Source organism: Loxodonta africana, chromosome 2 (genome assembly GCF_030014295.1).
Source record: "Loxodonta africana isolate mLoxAfr1 chromosome 2, mLoxAfr1.hap2, whole genome shotgun sequence".
Classification (NCBI taxonomy): domain Eukaryota; kingdom Metazoa; phylum Chordata; class Mammalia; order Proboscidea; family Elephantidae; genus Loxodonta; species Loxodonta africana.
In genome coordinates this window covers 1,476,137-1,489,055 of record NC_087343.1, presented here as the reverse complement: position 1 = coordinate 1,489,055, position 12,919 = coordinate 1,476,137, and the positions used below count along the sequence as shown (strand labels likewise).

Sequence of the window (12,919 nt, the reverse complement as noted above, 5' to 3'; positions counted from 1 at the left end):
CTGTTAGCGTGTCATGGTGGTCCCATCCTTTCCTGTTAGCGTGTGTCACGGCGGTCCTTTCCTTCCCTATTAGCATGTGTCACGGCGGTCCCTTCCTTCCCTGTTAGCGTGTGTCATGGCGGTCCCTTCCTTCCATTAGCATGTCACGCCGGTCCCCTCCTTCCCTGTTAGCTTAGCATGTGTCATGGCGGTCCCTTCCTTCCCTGTTAGCTTAGCGTGTGTCACGGCGGTCCCATCCTTCCGTTAGCTTAGCGTGTGTCACGGCGGTCCCATCCTTCCCTATTAGCTTAGTGTGTGTCACGGTGGTCCCATCCTTCCGTTAGCTTAGTGTGTGTCACGGCAGTCCCCTCCTTCCCTGTTAGCTTAGCGTGTGTCACGGCGGTCCCGTCCTTCCCTGTTAGTTTAGCGTGTGTCACGGCGGTCCCTTCCTTCCCTGTTAGCTTAGTATGTGTCACGGCGGTCCCTTCCTTCCCTGTTAGCGTGTCACGGCGGTCCTCTCCTTCCCTGTTAGCATGTCACGCCGGTCCCCTCCTTCCCTGTTAGCTTACCGTGTGTCACGGCGGTCCCATCCTTCCCTGTTAGCTTAGCGTGTGTCACGGCGGTCCCATCCTTCCCTGTTAGCTTAGTGTGTGTCACGGTGGTCCCATCCTTCCGTTAGCTTAGTGTGTGTCACGGCGGTCCCTTCCTTCCGTTAGCTTAGCGTGTGTCACGGCGGTCCCACCCTTCACTGTCAGTTTAGCGTGTGTCACGGCGGTCCCATCCTTCACTGTCAGTTTAGCGTGTGTCACGGCAGTCCCTTCCTTCCGTTAGCTTAGCGTGTGTCACGGCGGTCCCTTCCTTCCCTGTTAGCTTAGCGTGTGTCACGGCGGTCCCTTCCTTCCCTGTTAGCTTAGCATGTCACAGCGGTCCCTTCCTTCCCTGTTAGCTTAGCGTGTGTCACGGCGGTCCCATCCTTCCCTGTTAGCTTAGTTATGTGTCACGGCGGTCCCTTCCTTCCCTGTTAGCTTAGCATGTCACAGCAGTCCCTTCCTCCCCCGTTAGCTTAGCGTGTGTCACGGCGGTCCCGTCCTTCCCTGTTAGTTTAGCGTGTGTCACGGCGGTCCCGTCCTTCCCTGTTAGCTTAGCGTGTGTCACGGCGGTCCCTTCCTTCCCTGTTAGCTTAGCATGTCACAGCAGTCCCTTCCTCCCGTTAGCTTAGCGTGTGTCACGGCGGTCCCGTCCTTCCCTGTTAGTTTAGCGTGTGTCACGGCGGTCCCGTCCTTCCCTGTTAGCTTAGCGTGTGTCACGGCGGTCCCGTCCTTCCCTGTTAGCTTAGCGTGTGTCACGGCGGTCCCTTCCTTCCCTGTTAGCGTGTCACGGCGGTCCCCTCCTTCCCTGTTAGCGTGTGTCACGGCGGTCCCATCCTTCCCTGTTAGCTTAGTGTGTGTCACGGCGGTCCCTTCCTTCCCTGTTAGCTTAGCGTGTGTCACGGCGGTCCCTTCCTTCCCTGTTAGCTTAGCGTCTGTCACGGCGATCCCATCCTTCCTTCAACTTAGTATGTGTCACGGCGGTCCCTTCCTTCCCTGTTAGCTTAGCGTGTGTCACGGCAGTTCCTTCCTTCCCTGTTAGCGTGTGTCACGGCGGTCCCATCCTTCCGTTAGCTTAGCGTGTGTCACGGCGGTCCCGTCCTTCCCTGTTAGTTTAGCGTGTGTCACGGCGGTCCCTTCCTTCCCTGTTAGCTTAGTATGTGTCACGGCGGTCCCTTCCTTCCCTGTTAGCGTGTCACGGCGGTCCCCTCCTTCCTTGTTAGCATGTCACACCGGTCCCCTCCTTCCCTGTTAGCTTAGCGTGTGTCACGGCAGTCCCTTCCTTCCCTGTTAGCTTACCGTGTGTCACGGCAGTCCCATCCTTCCCTGTTAGCTTAGCGTGTGTCACAGCGGTCCCATCCTTCCCTGTTAGCTTAGTGTGTGTCACAGTGGTCCCATCCTTCCGTTAGCTTAGTGTGTGTCACGGCAGTCCCTTCCTTCCGTCAGCTTAGTATGTGTCACGGCAGTCCCTTCCTTCCCTGTTAGCTTAGCGTGTGTCACGGCGGTTCCTTCCTTCCCTGTTAGCATGTCACGGCGGTCCCCTCCTTCCCTGTTAGCGTGTGTCACGGTGGTCCCATCCTTCCGTTAGCTTAGCGTGTGTCACGGCGGGCCCTTCCTTCCCTGTTAGCTTAGCGTGTGTCATGGCAGTCCCTTCCTTCCCTGTTAGCTTAGCGTGTGTCACAGCGGTCCCTTCCTTCCCTGTTAGCTTAGCATGTCACAGCGGTCCCTTCCTTCCCTGTTAGCTTAGCGTGTGTCACGGCAGTCCCATCCTTCCCTGTTAGCTTAGCGTGTGTCACGGCGGTCCCTTCCTTCCCTATTAGCGTGTCACGGCAGTCCCCTCCTTCCCTGTTAGCGTGTGTCACGGCGGTCCCATCCTTCCCTGTTAGCTTAGCGTGTGTCACGGCGGTCCCTTCCTTCCCTGTTAGCTTAGCGTGTGTCACGGCGGTCCCTTCCTTCCCTGTGAGCTTAGCGTGTGTCACGGCGGTCCCTTCCTTCCCTGTTAGCTTAGCGTGTGTCACGGCGGTCCCTTCCTTCCCTGTTAGCTTAGCGTGTGTCACGGCGGTCCCTTCCTTCCCTGTTAGCTTAGCGTGTGTCACACGGTCCCTTCCTTCCCTGTGAGCTTAGCGTGTGTCATCGCGGTCCCTTCCTTCCCTGTTAGCTTAGCGTGTGTCACGGCGGTCCGTTCCTTCCGTTAGCTTAGCGTGTGTCACGGCGGTCCCTTCCCTGTTAGCTTAGCGTGTGTCACGGCGGTCCCATCCTTTCATTAGCTTAATGAGTGTCACGGCAGTCCCTTCCTTCCGTTAGCTTAGCGTGTGTCATGGTGGTCACTTCCTTCCCTGTTAGCGTGTGTCATGGTGGTCCCATCCTTCCCTGTTAGCGTGTGTCACGGCGGTCCCTTCCTTCCCTGTTAGCATGTGTCATGGTGGTCCCTTCCTTCCCCGTTAGCGTGTGTCACGGCGGTCCTTTCCTTCCCTGTTAGCATGTGTCACGGCGGTCCCTTCCTTCCCTGTTAGCATGTGTCACGGCGGTCCCATCCTTCCATTAGCATGTCACGCCGGTCCCCTCCTTCCCTGTTAGCTTAGCATGTGTCATGACGGTCCCTTCCTTCCCTGTTAGCTTAGCGTGTGTCACGGCGGTCCCATCCTTCCCTGTTAGCTTAGCGTGTGTCACGGCGGTCCCATCCTTCCCTGTTAGCTTAGTGTGTGTCACGGTGGTCCCATCCTTCCGTTAGCTTAGTGTGTGTCATGGCAGTCCCTTCCTTCCCTGTTAGCTTAGCGTGTGTCACGGCGGTCCCGTCCTTCCCTGTTAGTTTAGCGTGTGTCACGGCGGTCCCTTCCTTCCCTGTTAGCTTAGCGTGTGTCACGGCGGTCCCTTCCTTCCCTGTTAGCGTGTCACGGCGGTCCCCTCCTTCCCTGTTAGCGTGTGTCACGGCGGTCCCATCCTTCCCTGTTAGCTTAGCGTGTGTCACGGCGGTCCCTTCCTTCCCTGTTAGCTTAGCGTGTGTCACGGCGGTCCCTTCCTTCCCTGTTAGCTTAGCGTGTGTCACGGCGGTCCCTTCCTTCCCTGTTAGCGTGTCATGGTGGTCCCATCCTTCCCTGTTAGCGTGTGTCACGGCGGTCCCTTCCTTCCCTGTTAGCGTGTGTCATGGTGGTCCCTTCCTTCCCCGTTAGCGTGTGTCACGGCGGTCCTTTCCTTCCCTGTTAGGATGTGTCACGGCGGTCCCTTCCTTCCGTTAGCGTGTGTCACGGCGGTCCCATCCTTCCATTAGCATGTCACGCCGGTCCCCTCCTTCCGTTAGCTTAGCATGTGTCATGGCGGTCCCTTCCTTCCCTGTTAGCTTAGCGTGTGTCACGGCAGTCCCATCCTTCCCTGTTAGCTTAGCGTGTGTCACGGCGGTCCCACCCTTCCCTGTTAGCTTAGTGTGTGTCACGGTGGTCCCATCCTTCCGTTAGCTTAGTGTGTGTCACGGCAGTCCCTTCCCTGTTAGCTTAGCGTGTGTCATGGCGGTCCCGTCCTTCCCTGTTAGTTTAGCGTGTGTCACGGCGGTCCCTTCCTTCCTGTTAGCTTAGCGTGTGTCACGGCGGTCCCTTCCTTCCTGTTAGCTTAGCGTGTGTCACGGCGGTCCCTTCCTTCCCTGTTAGCTTAGCGTGTGTCACGGCGGTCCCTTCCTTCCCTGTTAGCTTAGTGTGTGTCACGGCGGTTCCTTCCTTCCCTGTTAGCATGTCACGGCGGTCCCCTCCTTCCCTGTTAGCGTGTGCCACGGCGGTCCCATCCTTCCCTGTTAGCTTAGCGTGTGTCACGGCGGTCCCTTCCTTCCCTGTTAGCTTAGCGTGTGTCACGGCGGTCCCTTCCTTCCCTGTTAGCTTAGCGTGTGTCATGGCGGTCCCTTCCTTCCCTGTTAGCTTAGCATGTCATGGAGGTCCCTTCCTTCCCTGTTAGCTTAGTGTGTGTCCTGGCGGTCCCTTCCTTCCCTGTTAGCTTAGCATGTGTCACGGCGGTCCCTTCCTTCCCTGTTAGCTTAGTGTGTGTCACGGCGGTCCCTTCCTTCCCTGTTAGCTTAGTGTGTGTCCTGGCGGTCCCTTCCTTCCCTGTTAGCTTAGCATGTCATGGAGGTCCCTTCCTTCCCTGTTAGCTTAGCATGTGTCACGGCGGTCCCTTCCCTGTTAGCTTAGCGTGTGTCACGGTGGTCCCATCCTTCCGTTAGCTTAATGAGTGTCACGGCGGTCCCTTCCTTCCGTTAGCTTAGCATGTGTCACGGCGGTCCCTTCCTTCCCTGTTAGGTTAGCATGTGTCACGGCGGTCCCTTCCTTCCCTGTTAGCTTAGCGTGTGTCATGGCTCTTACCTGTTTGGGGTAAGAGCCCACTCTAAGTCCATTCTTTAAAATTCCAATGTTGAAAAAAATTTTGGGGCAACAAATGAATGCTTTAGGACTGCCCCCCCGCCAGCTCAAATATCACACTGTGTTATAAATGCATAAATCAGGAGGGTCAAGACACCAACTTACTTGCTCAAGAGAAATCACCGCATCATTTTCAGCAAAAATGAACAACGTCGGGTTCTTCAAATTGTACACGTCCTGAGAGTCCTTGACGATGCCTGGGAAACAGGACAGGGAGAGAGCAGGGTGGTTTGCACACATCACAGAAAATGACGTGAATCTGGTTTGAGTTTTCAAAGGAAAGTGTGTGCTTTTGTTGTTTGTCTTTATTCATTCATTTATTAGCACACTGGGTTTGGTTTTTGGTTTATCTATTAGCAATTCTAGAGACGTGTCCTTGAGATTCAGTCTAAAAGAGAAGCTTGTTTGTTCAGATCGTCCTGCTATACACTCTATTCACTCGGAATTCAGCTTTCAGTAATGGAAGAACTGAAGACCACTGAGTGTAAAGACAGGAACGGCCGGGAAAATGCTCCTTCTGTGACACGCCTGGAAGAAGGGGCGATAATCTCAAATCAAGGAGCCCTGGTGCTGCAGTGGTTAAGCGCTTGGCTGCTAAGGGAAAGGTCGGAGGTTCGAACCCACCAGCCGCTCCTCAGGAGAACGTGGCGCTCTGCTGCCATAAAGATTACAGCCTTGGAAACCCTGTGAGGCAGCTCTACTCCGTTCTATAGGGTCCCTGAGTCTGAATCGACTCCATGGCAACAGATGTGGTTTATTTATTTTGGTAATCTCAAATCAGGACAGCCTGGCCTCTGCTGTTCTTCTAGAAATTTCTCACTGTCTGCACAAGCCCTGCAGGCCTTGACTTACTGTGCTGACGGTCCCATTCATAACATGTCTATGCTCTCATGAGACCACAGTCCTACCAGGCCACCCAGGAAAACCAATGTGCACCCTCCATCCAGAATTCTAGAGATGGGTTACCCGAACTTTAACAAAACATGCTCTGCCCGACCAGAGGGCTGGAAAGACTGCTGGAGCAGCCGCGTCTGTGGGAAAACTGGGGTCCTGAGTGAGGCCACAGGAAGGTAAAGTGGGGGACGGAGTGCAAGACGGCTGCCTCTCCGCTGCCGGGCACAGGCACGCAGCAAGCTGGCCTCCTGCACGTCCAAGTCCTCCGGATCCGGGCTGGGCCGCTGCCACTCGGCAAAATCCCGTCCTGTGCTGGGACCTGCTGTCCCCAAACTGCTCTGCAGCATGTGTGCACACAGCGCCAGACGGGGGCGCCGGCGAGCCGCCACGCGGGGCTGTGTCTGCGCAAGGGCTGAGGGGCAACTCCCCACTCATGGAGCCTATTTCCTTTTCCTTAGACTTTAACAGTTTTAGGTTTACAGAAAACCATGTAGGAAGTACGGTATCCATTTCCCTCTTCTCCCCTGCACAGTCTGTGCTATTATTAACGTCCTGCATCAGTTTGACACATTTGTTACAACCGATGACTAAATGACGTCAGTTTACGTGGCCTCACTCTGCTGCAGTCCTGCGGGTTTTGACAAAGGCATCACATCACGTGTCACGTCCACCATCACGGTCCGTGCAGAATCCTCTCACTGCCTGAAAACGCCCTGGGCTCACCTGCTCGTCCTGCCCCTCCCCGCCAGCCCCGACCTTCTCACCATCTGTGCCAACTGGAGCCCCGGTGACTCAGTGGTTAAGCGTTTTGCTGCTAACCAAAAGGTCGCTACTAACTAAAAGGTCAGCAATTTGAATCCACCAGGCGCTCCTAGGAACCCTATGGGGCAGTTCTACTCTGTCCTATAGGGTCACCGTGAGTAGGAATCGACTCCATGGCAACAGGTTTTTGTTTTTCTTTTTTAACAGTTTGACAGAGTTTATTTCCTGTCGTTTAAGTAGATACATAAGGGTTTTTTTGTAGCAGCATTATTTGTTAATGTGGGTGAGGGCTTCCTATTTGGCTTTCTGCCTTATGCAAATTCAGCTTAATTTCTTTTTCCCTTTATACATATATTTGTATTGTAAAGATATATGTATAAAACACACTTGCCAGTTCCACAGTTTTCAGGTGTACAATTTAGTGATATCAGTTACATTAATCCCATGTGCACCCACCACCCATAACTGTGCCAAACTGCCCACTACCACAGACAAACTGTGGGGCTTTTTTTTTTTTTAATGCTAAAAACAAGTGAAAATACCACAGTAAGCTAACACTAAGCCAAATAAAAATCATTAGTACAGCTTTATGATATACTATTATCAAGGTCAAATTTCATCGTGTGCCTTTTTTTAGCGTCTTCTTGGGCAGAATGTTTCTGTTTACCATGTACCTGGTCCGCCGCCATTTCCACATCAAAGTACAATGTTCTCATTTCCTTGCTGTGCTACCTGAGTCCTGTATGCTGCTGTTGACACCTCGGAGCAGATTTTTCTTTTCCTTCTTGTGTGCACCTGTGTGCGTGTGTGTGTGCACGCATGACTCTGTGTGTGCCTGTGTGTGCACATGCATACATGCTTGTGTGCATGTGTTCCTGTGTGCATCCGTGTGCCTTGTGTGCACGTGAGTGTACTTGTGTGCCTGTGTGCACCGTGTGCACGTGTGTGCTTGTGTGCCTGTATGCCTTGTGTGCACATGTGCTTGTGTGTCTGTGTGCCTGTGTGCCTGTGTGCACCTGTGCTTGTGTGCCTGTGTGCCTTGTGTGCACATGTGCTTGTGTGCCTGTGTGTCTGTGTGTGCCTGTGTGCCTGTGTGCACGCCTGTGTGTGCCTGTGTGCACCTGTGCTTGTGTGCCTGTGTGCATGTGTGTGCCTCTGTGCGCCTGTGCTTGTGTGCCTGTGTGCCTGTGTGCTTGTGTGCCTGTGTGTGCATATGTGTGCCTGTGTGCCTGTGCTTGTGTGCCTGTGTGTGCCTGTGTGCTTGTGTGCCTGTGTGTGCATGTGTGTGCCTGTGTGCGCTTGTGCTTGTGTGCGCCTGTGCTTGTGTGCCTGTGTGCCTGTGTGCTTGTGTGTGTGCCTGTGTGCGTGTGCCTGTGTGCGCTTGTGCCTGTGTGCGCTTGTGCCTGTGTGCACCTGTGCTTGTGTGCCTGTGTGCCTGTGTGCTTGTGTGTGTGCCTGTGTGCATGTGTGTGCCTGTGTGCGCCTGTGCTTGTCTGCCTGTGTGCATGTGCGCCTGTGTGCTTGTGTGCCTGTGTGCTTGTGCGCTTCTGTGCCTGTGTGCACCTGTGCTTGTATGCCTGTGTGCCTGTGTGCTTGTGTGTGTGCCTGTGTGCATGTGTGTGCCTGTGTGTGCCTGTGTGCATGTGTGTGTGCCTGTGCTTGTGTGCCTGTGTGCGCCTGTGTGTGCCTGTGTGCCTGTGTGCTTGTGTGCATCTGTGCGCCTGTGCTTGTGTGCCTGTGTGTGCCTGTGCTTGTGCCTGTGTGCGCATGTGTGTGCCTGTGTGCGCCTGTGCTTGTGTGCCTGTGTATGCCTGTGTGCTTGTGTGCCTGTGTGTGCATGTGTGTGCCTCTGTGCACCTGTGCTTCTGTGCCTGTGTGCTTGTGTGTGTGCCTGTGTGTGCCTGTGTGCATGTGTGTGCCTCTGTGTGCCTGTGCTTGTGTGCCTATGTATGCCTGTGTGCTTGTGTGCCTGTGTGCTTGTGTGCCTGTGTGTGCAGGTGTGTGCCTCTGTGCACCTGTGCTTGTGTGCCTGTCTGTGTGCTTGTGTGCCTGTGTGTGCATGTGTGCATGTGCCTGTGTGCACCTGTGCTTGTGTGCCTGTGTGCCTGTGTGCCTGTGTGCTTGTGTGCCTGTGTGCGCCTGTGCTTGTATGCCTGTGTGCCTGTGTGCTTGTGTGTGTGCCTGTGTGCATGTGTGTGCCTGTGTGCTTGTGTGCCTGTGTGTGCCTGTGTACATGTGTGTGTGCCTGTGTGTGCCTGTGTGCGCATGTGTGTGCCTGTGTGTGCCTGTGCTTGTGCCTGTGTGTGCCTGTGCTTGTGCCTGTGTGTGCCTGTGTGCGCCTGTGCTTGTGTGCCTGTGTATGCCTGTGTGCTTGTGTGCCTGTGTGTGCATGTGTGTGCCTCTGTGCACCTGTGCTTTGTGCCTGTGTGCTTGTGTGCCTGTGTGCGCCTGTGCTTGTGTGTGTGCCTGTGTGCATGTGTGTGCCTGTGTGCTTGTGCCTCTGTGCGCCTGTGCTTGTGTGCCTGTGTGCGCCTGTGCTTGTGTGCCTGTGTGTGCCTGTGTGCCTGTGTGCGCCTGTCTGTGCCTCTGTGCACCTGTGCTTGTGTGCCTGTGTGTGCCTGTGTGTGCCTGTGTGTGCCTGTGTGCATATGCGTGTGCCTGTGCTTGTGTGCCTGTGTGCATGTGTGTGCCTGTGTGCATGTGTGTGCCTCTGTGCGCCTGTGCTTGTGTGCCTGTGTGTGCCTGTGTGCTTGTGTGTGTGCCTGTGTGCCTGTGTGCGCCTGTGCTTGTGTGCCTGTGTGTGCCTGTGTGCTTGTGTGTGTGCCTGTGTGCATGTGTGTGCCTGTGTGCTTGTGTGCCTGTGTGCGCCTGTGCTTGTGTGCCTGTGTGTGCCTGTGTGTGCCTGTGTGCTTGTGTGTGTGCCTGTGTGTGCCTGTGTGCTTGTGTGCGCCTGCGCTTGTGTGCCTGTGTGTGCCTGTGTGCTTGTGTGCCTGTGTGTGCATGTGTGCCTGTGTGTGCATGTGTGCCTGTGCCTTTGTGTGCCCGTGTGTGCCTGTGTGCTTGTGTGTGCCTGTGTGCTTGTGTGCCTGCGTGTGCATGTGTGTGCCTCTGTGCGCCTGTGCTTGTGTGCCTGTGTGCCTGTGTGTCCATGTGTGCTTGTGTGCCTGTGTGCTTATGTGCCTGTGTGTGCCTGTGTGTGCCTGTGCTTGTGTGCCTGTGTGTGCATGTGTGTGCCTGTGTGCCTTTGCTTGTGTGCCTGTGTGCCTGTGTGTGCCTGTGTGTGCCTGTGTGTGCCTGTGTGTGCCTGTGTGCATGTGTGTGTGCCTGTGTGCGCCTGTGTGCGCCTGTGCTTGTGTGCCTGTGTGTGCCTGTGTGCGCCTGTGTGCGCCTGTGTGCCTGTGTGTGCCTGTGTGCTTGTGTGTGTGCCTGTGCTTGTGTGCCTGTGTGTGCCTGTGTGTGCCTGTGCTTGTGTGCCTGTGTGTGCCTGTGTGCATGTGTGTGTGCCTGTGTGTGCCTGTGTGCGCCTGTGCTTGTGTGCCTGTGTGCGCCTGTGTGCGCCTGTGTGTGCCTGTGTGCATGTGTGTGCCTGTGTGCTTGTGTGCCTGTGTGCCTGTGCTTGTGTGCCTGTGTGTGCCTGTGTGCTTGTGTGTGTGCTTGTGTGCCTGTGTCCCTGTGTGTGCCTGTGTGTGCCTGTGTGCACCTGTGCTTGTGTGCCTGTGTGCTTGTGTGCCTTTGTGTGCATGTGTGTGCCTGTGTGCTTGTGTGCCTGTGTGTGCCTGTGTGCTTGTGTGCCTGTGTGCACCTGTGCTTGTGTGCCTTTGTGTGCGACTGTGCTTGTGTGCCTTTGCGTGCGCCTGTGCTTGTGTGCCTTTGTGTGCCTGTGTGCCTGTGCTTGTGTGCCTGCGTGTGCATGTGTGTGCCTCTGTGCGCCTGTGCTTGTGTGCCTGTGTGTGTGCCTGTGTGTATGCCTGTGTGTGCCTGTGTGTCCATGTGTGCTTGTGTGTGTGCCTGTGTGTGCATGTTTGCTTGTGTGTGTGCCTGTGCTTGTGTGTGTGTGTGAGCACACGCATGTGTGGTTAAGGACAATTTGCATCTTGAAAAACATGTTCATACATGTTGCTCAAAAGAAGAGTATCGAGATTCGTCACCACAGAATGAACTGCTGGTTAAACGTGTCCCCTTCAGCCCAAGAGAAGAAATTGGGACCTCTGGTTCGTGACCTTCCCAGGTCACGCTGTTGGACGCCCCAGTCCCCACACACCCAGTGGCCTCTGGCGACTGCCCTCACCTCTATTCTCTTATTTCACACAAACCTCCTGGGATGGGCATCTCTGCACTCCTGGGACCTTGAGAAGCCGGCGGTCATTGCCACCACATCGCGCCCCGTGTCCTCACCAGGGCAGACTTACCATAGATCGACACCCCAGCCCTGAATTCTGCGCGCGTTGCCATCAAGTGGTGGACAGCCACGCCGCCCCAGCAGAAGCCCACAACGCCAAATTTCTGGGCACCACACTGCAGCTTCAGGTACTTGAGGACCACGTCCACCTCTCTGGGCAAGAGAAAAGCCACTGACGAGTCAAGAGTTAGGTTGTGTCACAGCCACCTAGTGCTGCTGTGGCAGAAATGCCACAAGTGGGTGGCTTTAAAGCACAGAAATTTATTTTCTCACAGTTCTGGAGGCTAACAATCCCTGGCGTTGCCTGGCTGGCCGACAATCCTCACATGATGCCCGTCTTCCCCAGTGTGTGCCTGCCTCTGTGTCTGATTTTCCCTTGTTGTAACTCTGATGTGATTGGGTTTAGGACCCACTCTACATGGATCTGGCCTTGTTAACAAAAGTCTTATTTCCAAACAGGGTCAGATCCACAGGAACAGCACATACTTAGGGGACACAATTCAATCCCTGACACTTTGCAAGCAACTGGAGAGGTGACTGCAGTCAGACGCCATGGGGGTGAAAGGCTGGACCACCAAGGGCCATTTGGAGTTCTCAAGGATGGTTCTTTTCAGACTTCAGCCTCAGCACTTCTGCCAAGAGACGCACCCCTGCTGGTCTCCCTGTCCCACCCACTGTGCTGCGGGAGGCTGCTTCCCAAAACATAAGCCTGCCCATCTACGTCCCAGCCAACAGCTGAGCAACAGCTCTGCAGCCTCAGGATGGAGGCCACGGACTTAGCCCCACAGGCCAGCGCCCCTGCCCCTTCCTCTAACACCCCCAAGCTCTGCATCCCCGGCCCCTCCCACACCCTAGAGCAGATCTGTATTTGGAAGGGCACCAGGGCTACTCAAGCCAAGAGAGACCAAGAGGGGTAGCCTCATCTTGCAAATGGGCAATGGCTCCCAAGTTCATGTTCAAATGAGTTGTTTGGAACTCTAAGGCAAATTCAGGTAGCAACAGCATACCAAAAGGCAGCCCAGAAAGCTGTTTGCTCTGTGGGGAAGGACTGCTGCATGTTTGCAGTTAAGGAAAGGAGTAGCAAGCCATGCGGCAGTGGTTCCTCGTTCTTGTGGTCCCAGTAACCCGTATCTGCACACATTTAAACAGAACCAGCATGCGACTCTGTGCAAACAGTATCGTCCACAATGCTGGAGCAGTAATTAAGGACTTCTGGAAAAGCTTTTTTACAGCTCCGAGTCTGTTCTCCACTTTGCTGGGAGCACTAGGACCTGGCTTTGGATAGGTCCCCCCACGCTCACCTCCTGTCGTGGGGAGGCCCTGGAGAGCTGAGCAGGGCTGTGGCACAGGCGAGGCCCAGGGCCCACCAGCCCAGCAGACAGAAGGCAGGGAGTCCGGGCAGTGTGGTCTAGGAGAAAGGAACCGAGGATCTCGGGTCCAGGGCCGAGTGGCCAAGGGGTGGCCCGGCCTGGCCTTTGGCACAGCAGATCACACCCCAGGCCAAAGGTGGTATATCCCGGGCCACTATGTCCTAGGGAGAGGACCTAGGCAAAGGGACAGGAGGGCACCAGGAAGACAAAGGGCCTGGCAAGTGGGGCTATCTGGGGAACCCTCTTTCTCCTGGGCTCAGGTTTCTTGTGCAGGGAGGAGCTTGACCAGAGAGACCATTCCAGGCCATGTTCCCTCCTTACTTCGTACTTCAATTGGAAGGAGGGGGTCTGTTGGGTGGCTGGTGGCTCAGAGGCAATCCAGTCGAAGGCTGGAGACTGGGGGTACCTCCCCTTTTCTCCCAGAGCTCCCCGAACCTGGCAAGACCACAGTCCTTCCTACAAAGCCTACTCCAAAGCCCTACAGTCTCCAGGGGACAGAGAGGCCAGTCTGGGCTGAGGGGAGCCAGT

General features: G+C 55.3%; 1 protein-coding gene across 1 annotated transcript in view; it reads right to left on the bottom strand.

Annotated features, from left to right (window-relative positions):
- The window catches only part of CMBL (carboxymethylenebutenolidase homolog), a 39,817-nt gene that overhangs the window by 4,507 nt on the left and 22,391 nt on the right, over positions 1–12,919 (bottom strand). Inside the window, exons 4-5 of the mRNA XM_064270385.1 lie at positions 11,032–11,174; positions 5,072–5,163 (exon numbers count right to left, since the gene is read on the bottom strand). Of these exons, the coding sequence (XP_064126455.1) occupies positions 5,072–5,163; positions 11,032–11,174 (235 nt within the window). The remainder of the gene's footprint in view (positions 1–5,071; positions 5,164–11,031; positions 11,175–12,919) is intronic.